The sequence below is a fragment of the Micropterus dolomieu genome, linkage group LG06 (assembly GCF_021292245.1).
Source record: "Micropterus dolomieu isolate WLL.071019.BEF.003 ecotype Adirondacks linkage group LG06, ASM2129224v1, whole genome shotgun sequence".
Lineage (NCBI taxonomy): Eukaryota > Metazoa > Chordata > Actinopteri > Centrarchiformes > Centrarchidae > Micropterus > Micropterus dolomieu.
The window spans coordinates 21,707,420-21,722,406 of NC_060155.1; the positions used below are offsets into that span (position 1 = coordinate 21,707,420).

Consider the following 14,987-nt stretch of genomic DNA (forward strand, 5'->3'; position numbering starts at 1 on the left):
TATTACCATGCAGTGTCAGAAAGAGATGAATATAGACATTACAAGACAAAGGTGGGCTGTAGTTGCTAGCCAGAGTGATAAAACCTTCCCTGCAGGCACACACGGTTAGTGAGGCTGTTGCCCACTAGGCTAAAGACATGATATTATAAATGCGTCTAAGGCTCCTGTTCAGATTTTGGTCTAATTAAAATGCATCCTGTGTGACCTTATCACAAGTGGACAGCTCTAAAAATAGGTATGAATGCACCCAAAATGAAACAAGGACACAGTGATTTGGCACTCTAACAACTGTGCTAATGCTGTGGCATGTCAAAGACACCAAGTCTTGAATAATGTATCTTTTGTGTCTTTCTCTGCCAGTGTGATTTTACATTGTCATATCAGGATTTTGTTTCCAGCTTTGTTGTTCTCATTGTTTGTTTGTTTTTTGTGTTATTAATTTGTTATCCAATATGCAATATTTAGGACTTTCATGCTTTCTGGATGATGAATTCTTATGACTTTGTTAATGTCCTCATTTTTCCTGTAGCGCCACCATAAAGTTCATACGCGTGGTTTACTGGATGAATTGCCATAAAATCACACCCTGTCACACACATTCATGTTCCCCTCAGGATAAATTATAATCACTGGTGATTGGTGATCCTTTGTAATCTAGTGCCAGCATCAAGGTTTCAATTTGTGCAATACTTTGGTTTAGGGGTGGGGGAAAAAATCGATTCCTAGATGCATCGCGATTCTCTCTTGAAGGACTGGGTCTTTAGGTGGAAAAGTCAGTAATCAAAAATTTGACTTTGTTGTGCAATAGGGTAAACTAAGATGGTGATCATGGAAAACACTTCACCTGCTTACCATCAGCATGTTAACATTGTCATTGTGAGCATGTTAGCATACTGAAGTTAGATGATCTGATACCCCCCACCCCGCCACTACGATAAAGATGAGGATGAGCAGAAAGCACTGCTGTGCCAAATTACAGCTTCACAGAGCCGCTAGCATGGCTGTAGATGTCCTGTTGTGGCTAGGAACAGCCATAGGAGTGGGCAATGGAAAATCTAATCACAAGTGATTACATGAGATGCATTTGAGATGCCAGGTGAGACCTGCAATCCACAGCTGTCCCTTTAATATACATTGCAGGTATAAAAAGATACTGCATTAACACTTAACATTATTCTGTTGCATTCTGTGGGTTAAACTTTGTTCCAGTTGCAAAGTGTATTGAGGTTTTGTGACAGGTGGCCAAGACAAGGGCAAGAAATTTGTCTGATTTCAATTGACGAGGTTCCTCAGAGGAAATGACTGCATTGTATGTCTATTTAGTTCTGCTGCCTGTGTGAAGGTTGACAGCTTGCTGTTTAAAGAGGTGCAGCAGAATGCTAAGGTACTTCTGATCTATAATTGCAAGGACAAGATAATAAGGAGCATACAATTTAATGAAGCATACAGATCAATACAGCAACAACTATTCAGCAATTTTTAATGAAAGATTATTGTCGTTGCACTCTTGTTAGAGGAGGATATTGAGCTGTATCACACAAGCTTTGTTGTATTATTTATCTGTGTTAAAAGATGACATTTAGAGCATTGTCGTCCATGCTACAAATGTGCAGCAGCACATTAAGCTGCAATGCTTTTTGACCCTGGGGTGAAGCCTCAGTGTTATTACTGTAGAGGAATGCCTACATGATTCCCTTTCATACAACCGTCCGACCGAGTCCAGCACACATTTTGCTGCCGTGCAATCTTCTTTTCTTTAAGTCTTTCCTTTTACAACAGAATAGTACTATATGTTTTGCTTTTAATTATTGAAACACATGCAGGTACAGGCAATATTTGTTATTTCTAATCCCACATAAATCCAGACCATCTTGGCTCAGAATGTTTTTAGAAGTTAATTCCTTTTGCTAAAGGTTGAACTTACTTTATCACACAAAACTTGCTTGTTAAATTTGAATCAGATAAGGTGGATTGGTGCAGCTCCTAAGCAGTTTTCCAATAGGAGATACCAGCTTGGACCCTCCCTCTGGCTCTTTTACCAAATTTGCAAAACGGATTTGTCTGGCCATTATTGAAGCACATCCCAACCTCACCTACCAATAATGCATTCCTTATACTAACAATGAATTCATCTGGCTTTAGTCTCTTTTCTAAATTATTTTCCAATGTGACTGTTCTGTGATTGTAAATTTTAGCTGGTTCACACTTGCATTTGCACAAAAGTTGAGCATTAAATATTCTCTGCTTTATGTGCAGGGAAGAGCCCTTACTTGCTGTTCACCAACCGGCATGAGATCCGACGCATCGACCTGGTGAAGAGGGACTACAGCCAGGTGGTGTCCACCCAGAAGAACGCTGTGGCTCTGGACCTGGATGTGGCCAACAATCGTGTCTTCTGGTGTGATCGATTTCACCGGAAAATCTACAGGTAAACCATGAATAGAAATCATAGTTTAGAGCAGAAACCTGAGTTAAGATTTCTAACCTAATTTCATTTTATTAACACAGTAGACTAAACTTGATCTTGGATATGCTTTATTTTTCTGTAATAAAGCTTAAGTTTGGGAACACGACTGGCTTTGCATTGGACTCCTCAGTAATGCATTATTGTGCTCTGCAATATGCTTTTGGTTTTTATGTTGCATTTAAATATGTCTAATGTCTAATTGTCAATGTCAGAATTTGTTTAATAGCACTTTCTGTGGTAATGATGTTTTAACCCAGAGGATTTTGAGATGTAGTTATCTGATGTTGTACAAATCTTTCATTGTTGCACCCTGACATGATGATGTACTGAGCATCTACTTGTTTGCATATGTTTTTGAAATGTAATGGAATGTAATGAACTGAGTTGATGGCTCAGGCCATCATCTCAGTTATGTTAGATTATTCCAACCTTCCTATTGTTATCCCAACTACGTTTTCTCCCCAGAGTCTATTCTAATTGGAGCACTGTGTTCTCTTTATAAAATGGATGTTAAGAGAAAAGATCTCTGGGGAAACTAAAACTGAAATTCCTGTTTGGAAGCACAGCTGCCTGGCCCTCACCTCACACCTCTGCCAGGGCCAAATCATTAGCAGGCAGGGCAACCCCTGAGGTAGGCCTTGTCTATTCTGATAAGTGGTCCACGTACGAAGGACACTAACCCCCGGATGAACCTGCTCAGCGTATGGCCCAAGGCCACAGCTAGCATATCAGTCCCATTCTCCGCTCTGCTCTCGCTTAACAGTGGAGATGGGAGAATTAGTATACACATCAGTTGTGATGATGCATAATCGTTGGATTGTTCACTTGTCCTGTGAGTGTCCCCTATGTGCTCATATAAATCCACTTCATATCCACTCACAATTTATCAAAGTAGTATTCCAAAAATAGTTATTTAATTGTATTACAATTTATTTATTCATTCATTTATTAATGGTTATTGCTAATAGCACTTACTTTTCTGTACTTATAGTCAAACTACTTTTTGGCAAAAGTTTGTAAAATGCTTTAGCTTGTAATGCAATCATTAAAACTCAATATCTTACAAGGCTAAACCTTTTTGGCAGGGTGCCATGTAATAAGAAGAACAGTGTATATAAACTCATTATCACAAAAGAGGCCCCCCCGAAGCAGTCATCATCCCTCCACTGCACATTGATTTCGCAATAACTGCTAGGCTGCTGTAGATTATGACTTACATATTTTCTTCCCCTCAAAATACTCCCTCTTCTCGCTCTGCCTTTTTCACCCTCCCATTCCCCCTGCAGCGCCTTCATCCACGAGGCCAGTGATCCCTCACAGCAGGTGCCGCTGGTGGATTCACTCCTGCAGACCCCCGTGGGTCTGGCTCTGGACTGGCTCCAACACAACCTGTACTGGACTGACTCCGGAGACAAATCCATCTCTGTGGCCTCGGTAGACGCCACCAAGAGACGCGTCCTCATCAACACCGACCTGAGTGAACCCCGAGCCATAGCGCTGGATCCCCACCATGGGTAAGGAGGAGGAGATGTGTGTACTTGTGTATGTGTGTTTCTTTGTCCAAAAAACACACAAAACACCTTGACCACCCTACGTAATACCCAATACTGTAGATACAAATGATCAATAATTATGGTTGTTATACAGTGATCTCTATTAGCCATTATTGTGTGAATTTCCATAACAATTTACAGTATGTCTGCATATAATAGTTTATATGCGTTACCCTCCTCTATATCTCTTTGAATATGCTGGCAGACACTATATACTGATCTTTTTTTCCTTGTCCTGTAAAATTGAAGATGATTGAGAATGACCCCAGATTAAGATTTGTTTAGTGATTTCAGCCTGGAAATAAACGTAAGAGAACTCTTGTTGGTGTAAATGCGAATCCAGAGCCTGTGACCCATTTAACCTTCTTGACTCAATAGTTTTTTCAGAAATTCTGTCCTAGATGATCACTTCTAATCTGGGAAGCTTAATGAATTCATGCCAGCGTGTGCTTCTGCAGCTTTTGTGTTCTGGTGATCCAAACTCAGATGAAAACAAACAGACACTAAAATAAATTTAAATAAACAAGCGCATAGCCTTAACTGAGGCATACACACAGTGACATTTTCTGCACATTACAGACCCAATCATAACAGCCCAACAGGAATCCAGCACACACAGATTTCTTACTGTGACACCAAATGAGTTTTGTCTTTTGTCTTACATTGATGTCAGTAATATTATTATATTAATTTAAATAGAAATGACTGTGTAAATCACTGTGTTTTGCTGCTTTGATTGCTTACTGATATTGCCCGATAACCATTGAAACTTGTACAAAAGCTTTTAAATTTGGTGGTTTAAACACACTGCCATGACTGCAGAAGTGTGCATGTTTTCCATTTAGCAGAGTATTTGCTTACACTGATGATGTAAATAAGCACAGACGCAGAATTAAATTGAATACTCTAATTTCAACATAATGGGCTGGAAATGACATCATACTTCTCCCGCAATGACAAAATTTGTATGTAAGGAAATATATAAATAATCCTGTCAGCTCATCAAAAATAATTAAAAACAAGGACTCCTGGAATTTAAAAGATCCACATCCATACAAGACTACTTTACACACACAAACAAAACTATATTCTGTCAGTAATATCATCTGTTATGTAATAACTATATAAATCATCATATCAGAAGCCTATATGATAGCTGCAATGGACTTAACCTACTATTATCTGTAAACTCTGTGGTGCTGAAGGGACAGCTCTCATAGAATGCACTTTACACAGATCAAATTTGCTGCAGTTATCTTAGTTTCTGTCACTAAAAATGGTTTTGTAATATACCAGTTGTTATTAACAGATATTTATCCCTTTCTGTCTCCCCTTTTAAAACCACAGCTCCACAAACATTACAGGTGCTATTCCCAGACATCAAACCAGAGACAGTATTGCCTCTGCTATAGTGTTCAGTCTGTGGTGAAAAAATGAGGTTTTCAGCTGCCATTAGAAAAAAATGACATTCCTCCTGTCCTATTTTTGCAGTCTTACGTAGAATTGTTCAACAATAGGCTGTATATTGCATAGGCAGTTTTTAGAAGCACTTCTATTATGTTGCCTTGACAGTGCAATAATGTTGGTGTAATCTTCATAATAAATATAGAAAGATGCTATCTGACTCATTAATACCAAAAACACTTTGACATAAAGTTAGTTAATCCACCCCCTTGCTGTCTGGTAGCAGTTTTTTTTGTTATGCAACAAAGTAAAGTTGAGTGTTTCAGTGCAAAACAACACAACAGAGACTGTTGTGCACAACAATGTCACTCGACTAATAAATGACATTATAAATGATGAGAATCTACCAACATTTGAAAAACGAATGCTATCTAAGTATAAACAGTATTATACTTGAACTGCACTATAAGATTATTACTTCCACATTTCTTGCTGAGCACAGCAGCACTACATGTACACTGATTAATAACACAGTAAGTATGCTTCCTTCCAATCCAGCTTTATGTACTGGTCAGACTGGGGCACGCAAGCCAAGATAGAGAAAGCCGGGATGAATGGAGTGGACCGACAGGTGCTGGTGGCTGATAACATTGAATGGCCCAATGGGATCACTCTAGGTGAGAAGACAACAGCTGTTTTTCAACTCTTGTCCTTACATTATATGTTACACAGTACTATATATTACACTTTATTGGCAGTTGTTTTATGTTGCTAAATGTGCCTGTTGCACAGTCCTGAAAAATATCTAATGCACTTAATGAACTCATTGTACGTAAAGGTTATAAATAATTGAAATACAGTATTAAGGGTAAATGTAAAATGAAGATGTCAAAAACAAAAATCAAGTTATCACAGTTGCTTTTCAGTGATATTTGAAGTGTTTAAGGAGTTATAGATCGACACAGTAAAACTTGCAGTGGCGTAATCGGGAGAATCTGACATTTTAAAACTTAATCAATATCACCTAAAGGGATTTGTTGGTCAGAGTGCACGAGTGCTTACCGCAAAAGACAATCAATTTTTACTCAGCTTATTCGTGTGTGTGTGTGTGTGTTTCTCAGATATAGCCAACAGGCGTCTGTACTGGGTGGATTCAAAGCTGCATCTTATAGCCAGTGTGGACCTGAACGGAGCTCACCGCAGAACACACATGTCATCTGCAGAGAGCCTGGGACACCCCTATGCTCTGGCTGTTTTTGAGGTCTGTTTGCAATAGATTTCAATGATTTCTGGCCGCTGACCATGGTTTCATCCAGCCTACCATGGTGTCATCCAGCCTACCATGGTGTCATCCAGCCTCCCATGTCTCATCATATCTATCTCTGTCATTAGTCTCACAGGGCCTGCAGTGTGACTGAAGGTTTGAATGTAATGACTGTTAAATTCAATTTACTGTATGCTCAGTTTGTCTGTGTGTGTGTGTGTGTGTGTGTGTGTGTGTGTGTGTGTGTGTCATTCTGTATGGGCTGTCTGTTTTCCCCTGTGGGATTGACTGCCATTGCATACTAAACAGTGGACAGCTATAGGGAGTAGAGAGCAGCCTGAAGCAACACACACACACACACACACACTCATGCAGCTAGCTTCCCTGTGTGTGTGATATGTCATGGCTATCAGAGAAACTAAATCTAGTTTTATGCCAAGCAGTCGTGCAAATTTGCTGCCTCGTGGTTTCTGTGCTGGGTGTGTGTTTGCCTGTGTGCAAGCATGCTTTTACTCACAAGCTCTTGTCTGGGATGTCCCTGTTGTTGCCACTGCAGCAAAGTCCCGGCCAGTCTCCGATTGGTGCCAATGACATCACCCAAGTGGCCTATTCTCCAGTGGGACTCCTCTCAAGGGGAACTGGGCTCAGTGGGAACAGAGATACAAATTTCATTCAGCAACAGACCAGGTTTACAAGCATGGATTTTTGAAAATATTCACTTGGGTTTGAATGTGTATGCTAAAGGCTCGAATGTATTCGGCTGCGGACCTCACCGATGTGAACTACTTCTTAATACTACTTTCTGGAGTCAGCTTGACGGACTTGTTCCACACATCCACAGTAGATTGGTTGATGCCCTGGTAGCGTAGTCGGCCATCATAAAAAACATAAAAAACAGTCTGGCACGCGGACGTCCGCACAGAGCCTATGCATACACCCTCTGATGACAACTTTTTTGTCACACGGACCTTCGCGTCCTTGCTTAAGAATCATGAAACTCATCCCAGGTGACTTTTTTTAAGTAAAACTACCAACAGTGAATTCAGGTGTCCCTCCTATCTAAACACCAGAGGTGGAAAGGGTACTCCTTTACTATAAAGAAAAAGTTGCAACAACACCATGTAAAAATACTCGTAACACTCCTGCATTCCAAGGTTTACTAAGGTGAAAGTACAGAGATATTATCTGTAAAAATAAAAGTACTCATTTTGTAGAATGACCCCTTGTCAGTATTATATTGTCATATATAATACTGGATTATTGTTGATGGATTAATGTGCAAGCAGCATTTGTAGTGTTGTAGCTGTTCTAGGTGGAGCTAATGTAAACTATTTAACATAATGTTAGGCAGACTAATCTATAAAATGCGTCACTTTTAATATTTTTTGTATGTAAAATCTTAATCTAACCAGTAACTATAAAAGTAAAGTGATGGTAGAGTGAAATGTAGTGGAGGTGAAGTATAGTAAAAGCACAAAATGGAACTACTCAACTAAAGTACAAGTACCTAAAAAAAGTGGATTTTGGATTTAAGCACTACTACTGGAGTACATGGAGTCTTCCACTACTGCTAAAAAGCTCTCTCAGAAAAATCTTTTTTATAATATAAATCGCTCACATATCTGTCTTCTTTTTTCGAAGTTTTAACCTTTAACAAAATAAATACCAATAATGTTAAGGTGAAAGCATAACCTTGAGGAATTTTTTTTTTTTTACTGTACTCTGCTGTTAGTCCACCCTACAAGCAGAACTGTAGTGTAACTCACAGAAATGATGATGAATTCCCTCTAGTGTAATACATAATCGATCTGGGGCCTCTCTGCCCTCTACTCAGTTGTGACTACAAGGTGACCTTCTTGTTCAGGGTGTTAAACATACACCAGCTCACTGTCACTGAGTTGAGCTCATTGTAGTATACATCACATTACCATCTGTTTCTGACTCAATGACTGAGTCAACGCAAACACACACATACATACACTTGAGGCAACCACAAAAAATGTCAGCTTCTGTCTAAAACTTTCTTTTCAAGCTGTTTGAAGGAATAAACTAGGGAAACAACGCAAGCAATTCAATTAATGAATAACAAGCATGGCTCAAATTTGCCTTTGAACTACTATATTATGATCTAAGTAGGATGTGTTTGAATCATTTAAGACCTAACACTGTAACAAACAAGAAAGGATATGGCAGAAACTATAAAAGAAAACCAATGATAAATTAAATCTTCTTCCACAACAAGGTGTCACAGCCCCATTTATTACATGCCCTGTGTGTATCTGGTAGTGGCGCTGGGACAGTGGCTAAGGCACATACCTTTGGTGTGGGAGACCTGGGTTTGGTTCCCACTGTGACACATCCACAAATGTGTCCCTGAGCAGGACACTTAACCCCTAGTTGCTCCAGAGGCATGCTACCTCTGACATATATAGCAATTGTAAGTTGCTTTTGAAAAAAGCGTCAGCTAAATGGCTAATTATTTATATAATTATTATCTCTGCTTATTCATTTCCTTGATGCATTCCTCCCCTCATTTTATTTGCAGCAAAAGCCAAATTAACACGCTCTCTCTTCTGCAAAACATAATGAATTAGACTATGTGTGGCAACAAATATTTATCAGTGCATATTTCACTTGTGCTAATTGTCTTGCTATTATTTTTCCTCATATAAATTAGACTTGTGATCTGAGCCAACACTGACAGCTGAATTCTCCCACAGCACGTATCTTATGTCTCTGCCTTCTTTGTTGAGTTCATTTAGTCCCTTTGTTTCTTATGTGTACTCACATTTTATTCTGTTGTTCCTCTGTTTCATTCATTTTCTTTTCTCTTTTAAATTGAAGATTTCTTTACATTGATGACTTTCAGAAATTGAACTACTTTATCAGCCGGATCATGGCAAATTTTACATTTTTTATATACAGTCTATGGTTTGGGCTACTGTAGAAACATGGCGACACAATATGGCGAATTCCATCTAAGGGGACCCGCGGTGTATGTAGATGCAAATGACTCATTCTAAGGTAATAAAAACATAACACTTCATTATGTAAGGTCTTTGTACATCGAAACATAGTGATATATATTATATTGCATTTCTGTAAATGGATCCTCCTAAATATTACACACAACCTTTAAAACCACAAGTGTCAGAGAACCACCAAAGTCTGTAGGATTCATCCTTTGGGGGCTAGAAATGTATGTACCAAATTTAATAGCAGTCAATTCAATAGCTATTGAGATATTTCAGTTCAGACATTGCCACCCATAGAGCCATGTTACGGCTTGACCATCTTCTTAAATTGTGTATTGTAGAGATTAGATATAAAGTGCAGTTGTATGGCTCTGTCCTTCAAAAGTTACCAGCCGAGCTGTTAGAATGGCTGTTTGCCAAAATGCACTCTTAGGCTCAAGCCCAACACAACCCTGACAAATTTTTTCTGTGTTACCCATATTAAGACACTGCTAATCCCTGTGTTTCAGGATCGTATCTACTGGACAGACAGAGACAGGGCGTCGGTCTTCATGGCCAACAGGCTGACTGGTCAAGACATCCACACGCTAGCGGAAAACCTCAACGACCCCCATGACATTGTGGTCTTCCACCAGCTCCGACAGCCACAAGGTGTGTGTATAGTATGAGTGGGGGAGACTTTGCATGTGTGTCTGCACGTCTGTTCGCTTTCCTCCCCTCACTGTGATTGTGTGAAATTGAGTCGCAACTCTGTGACCAAGCTTCCTCTGTGGATTCATGTCAACCCATGCACATGAATAAGAGATAGTGAGGCTTGTGATTGTGGTGGAGGTGATCAAAGCATTGGAGGCACACATCCACACATCTGTCACAACCCTGCCTCCAACACAGTTTTCTCTAACAGGACTATCCAGATGTGAGTTGAACTGAACAGAGCTCATAATCATGAATATGATGGCTGTGTATTTCTTTTCTTGTGTTTCCATATTTATCTCTGTTTTTAAATCTATCTTCCTTTGCATAGTCCATTTATATTTTAATCCTTCACTGTATTTCATACCTGTTTTCTTAGTTTGTAACTAAACAAGACTTTGGGAAGAACACAGTGAAGTTGTTGGTTGTACCTGGCACAGTAGCACAGGGAGTGGTTAATATTTACAGCAGGTTTCTGTATGTTACCAGATTTTATTCTTTGTATTTTTTTTAATTTTGTTTACAAATTAGTGGCTGTAAGGGAATTCAAGAGTGTGGGAACAATAACGTGTGACAACTCTCTGTGACTCTCTGATATCCCCCCATGTTGAATAAGTGATTCTTATTTATATAACTGTGTAATTCTCTCTGTCTCTCTATTTCTTTTGTCACTGTCTCCAGGCCCAGACAGTTGTAATCTGGGCAGTGTGGCCAATGGTGGCTGTGAGTACTTGTGTCTTAAGGCTCCACAGATTACAGAACACTCGCCCAAATATACCTGCGCCTGCCCCGACGGACAGGACCTGGGGCCTGATATGAGGGGCTGTGTGCCAGGTGAGCATGTTTATGAATGGTAATTGAGAGGATTTAGTAATCAATAGCACCTAAAGAGATTTGTTGGGCAGAGTACCATAGTGCTTACTGTGTAGATAATCAGATTCTGCTTCACTTAGGAAAGCTATTTTTTATTTATTTTTATTGTGTCATCGGAGGGGAAACGTTTGAGCAGATGCCTACTGGATGAGTGCAAATGTTTAGTATCCCAATGTAGATAGTGTAATTATAATAATAATAATAACTACCTTTTTTATGATATGGCACTTTTCTACACACAGGTACAAAGTGCTTTACAGTAATAACAATTGAGCACAACAGAGAGAGAATGTAATATTTTCTGAAATTATTTGACTGAATGTGCTCTAGCTGCTGTGTTGGTTAACAAATCATTAAGTCTATTTGTGTGCCGTTCTTGTGGTGTCAGTTGACTCCAGCTTTTTCCTTTCTTATTTTAATAGTTGGTTATAGTAAAGTGTATCAGGGTCATTGTACTGTTAATTAACAGGGGCTGTGGTTGGCACTTCTACACTGTATTATTACAAGTTCATTATAACTAACTAATAATAATTTTCAAAACTTGTAATTTAAGTGTTATTTCACGTTCAAGTCAGCACTGTATTACCTGAAACTGGTTGTTATTTATAATTGGCTTAATGCATTTTATCACAGAGGTATACAGTAGAACACATGCAATAAACCAATGAATATTTATTTGTAGTGGGTAAAAATTGACAATAAATTATTAAATATCCTATCTCCAAGCAACATGGTTATTGAACTGTAACAAAAAGATTTAGTTGCTAAGCAACACATACAGGCAGTAGATACAATAACAGGGACCACCATGCAATGTAATGCAATGTAACACAACATCTCTGGAACAAATACTGCAGTAGCATTAGCATATGCATTATAATATATGATGTTAACGCTATCTTGTCATGCAAGTGAGGGGACAACTGCTTTGAACAGAGCCAAAATCAGTGGTATTCTCCATAATTATAATCAGGAATGTTTATGACTGAACAAAGCATCATATGGTAAAAAAGGAAGTGTTTAGTGCCCTGTTGTGTATTGATAGAAAGATAGATAGATAGAGACTTTATTGAGGTCACACCAGCTCATGTAAGTGGTGATTTTTGGTTGGCTCACTGATGTTTAAATATGTTCGATCTGGCACCATCATGCCAACCACAACAGATGACTATAACCATGTGTAATTTCACACAGAAATATCAATAAATCTATCAATATAAAACAGTTTGGAAACTATGTAAGCAGACTACAATGGAAGTAGATATACCTTACTTAAAACCCCTGAAAACACGTTTTCTCAGTCAGCTGTAGTGTATATAGTGTGTATTTGTGTTATCTGTGCCCCCCTCAGTAGTTGGAAGATTGACAATTTTTTTTTATCAAAATGTTATGACAATTGTGGGTTGTTTGCTTATATCCAAATATCAGATTTGATCAAACTACACCCAGTCCTGAAGAAGCAGAGTAGCTGAGGTATGACTGTGAAATACCTCTAAGGGTGTTTCACAGAACTTTAACATTGAGGTTAAGGTTGTTTGTGAATATTTAAAAGAATAGTTCAGAATTTGGGGAAATACACCATTTCCATTTCTTTCCTAAAGTCCAGGAGATCATTACCACTTCAACTTTAGAGGTGATGGTAGGTGGATGTTTTTACCTTTGGTAAGAGACAAGCTAGCTGTTTCTCCCTGTTTCCAGATGTGCTAAGCTAAGCCAACTGTCTCCTGGATGTAGATTTATATTTAATGGACAAAGAGAGAACTGAGATTTGTATCCATCTTCTCTCCGAAACTCTATGAGAGCATATTTCCCAAAATGTGAAACGACTCCCTTTTAGGTGAGGTTTAATGTTATAGAGAAATACACATTTAACCCTAACCCTTCAACACATCTACAATAATTCAGTTTCTTGAGCTGAAGCTTTCTATTGTCCTCTTCCTTTCTTTGCAGCAGCACCTAGAAACGATATGACACAGACATCTTCACCTCCCTCTGAATTTACACCTGGCACCAGAGCGACTGTTGCTGAAGACTTCCCACCGCCCCCAGGGGGAGTATCACAGGCTGACGCCACCCCTCACTTGACCACAGCTCCCTCTGGTGCCCCTGATCTGCTCACACCCCTCTCCACTCTTAAGCCTGTGTCGTCACAAGAGTCAAAGGCACTGGGCTCACACTCCACCGCCACCACTATGGTGGTCTCCACCACAACTGCGGGGGACAGCAGCGTCTCTCAACACTGTAAGTGGGCTGTGGATTCAAAAGAACGTGTATCAATGTTGCTTGTGTGTGAAGAATACTACTTGAAATACTGTAAACACTTAGAAACAGATGATGTCTAATTCTGACATTCACTTGAAGAGATCCAGCACTATGTGATTAACATTTTTCATGTGACCCCTGGTTATACTGGACCCTGTATGATTGGAAAGCCCAAAGTGGCCCTGTCAGGGACTTAACAAGAGATGGGGTCCAATTGTCTAATATACTGTAACCTGTGCGTCCTCATCTCCTGCTAAGTACCAAATCTTGCAGTCTTACTCACTCTCATAATGTAGCTAACAACCTCACCCTCTCTGTAATGATGACACTAAAGTGAGATATCTACAAGCCCTGACAACCGTGCTCGACTGACTTTAATAGGAGTGATGTATGGTGCCTCTTTCCTCCATGAATTGTGCTTTGTGTGTGCTGTAGGGTGTTGTATGTCAGTGGGTGGCTGCATACGCTTGTGCTTGTGCACGAGTGTGTCAGTAAGTATGTGAAATGTAAATGAGCATGAGGTAACGTTGGAGCCTGGATGGATGAGGTGTAGAAGGTCAGGGGTAGTGTCAAGGTCACACTCTGGCAAATGCCAAGCAACTCATAATTTTTCTCTCCCTCATTTTTATTCCAACCTCTTTTTCACTATCTGTCTCTCTTTGTAAAACACTCACAGCCATGCACGCATGATCACCCGCTCCCCGCCTCTGTGTTTTATCTGCCTTTTCTTCCACCGGCTCCCCTATCCTGCACCCCACTTATCTCTCACTCATATTTCTCACACATTTTTTATCCCCTACGCTTTCTCATTCTTATCCTCCCTCCCTCTGCTGTCTTTTCTGACTCTCTGACACTGACACTCCTCTTTCTCGTTTCATCTCTCTCCTCAGCTGGAAGCGAGCATTTCCTCCTGGGCGAGAACCTCACAGTTGCTGTTTTGGGAGTGGTCATCCCCATCGGTAAGTCACCTATTGCCAACTTGTCCATGTGTCTGTCCAGATTAAAGGCTTGCAGCGCTGCATAAAACTGCTGTCTACCTGCTGCCTATGGCCACTGTTTTTGTAGTCCATTCACATTGACCCTAGTGTGGCAGGATGACAGAATCCTGGCCCCCAAGTCTTCCTCGCTAAGGTTTCTCTGAGTCATTTTCCGTGCGTCTGACATTGCTGCCCCACTGCATTATTCACTTCACATTGTGTTGTTGTGTTGGGTTCTGCTTCTGTTCCAGCGAGACTTGTCAGTAGACCATTAGTCTGTCTGTGTAGTTAGCATACTACAGTGCAGTAAGAAAGTAAATTAAGGGCTGGTGCACCTAAATACATTTTTTTTTTCTCATTTTCCGCTACCTAGCAATTAAGGTACTTTTGGTTTTATTGGCCTTCATTATTTAAAGCCAGTGCAATAGATCCACCCCCTTTACTTGCTATAGTTACTACTGTAACGCAAATCGATAGCAGAGACTATCGAGTCGCTCTCCCCCATCGAAAATGCCACCT

General features: G+C 39.8%; 1 protein-coding gene across 3 annotated transcripts in view; it reads left to right on the forward strand.

Moving 5' to 3' along the window:
• The window catches only part of LOC123972117 (low-density lipoprotein receptor-related protein 8-like), an 85,292-nt gene that overhangs the window by 65,890 nt on the left and 4,415 nt on the right, over positions 1–14,987 (forward strand). For 2 of the 3 annotated variants that reach the window (XM_046051374.1, XM_046051372.1), the window contains exons 10-17: positions 2,257–2,428; positions 3,754–3,981; positions 5,983–6,101; positions 6,546–6,685; positions 10,173–10,314; positions 11,038–11,190; positions 13,180–13,470; positions 14,382–14,450. In XM_046051374.1, the coding sequence (XP_045907330.1) occupies positions 2,257–2,428; positions 3,754–3,981; positions 5,983–6,101; positions 6,546–6,685; positions 10,173–10,314; positions 11,038–11,190; positions 13,180–13,470; positions 14,382–14,450 (1,314 nt within the window). The remainder of the gene's footprint in view (positions 1–2,256; positions 2,429–3,753; positions 3,982–5,982; positions 6,102–6,545; positions 6,686–10,172; positions 10,315–11,037; positions 11,191–13,179; positions 13,471–14,381; positions 14,451–14,987) is intronic. The other variant, XM_046051373.1, reaches the window with a different exon arrangement.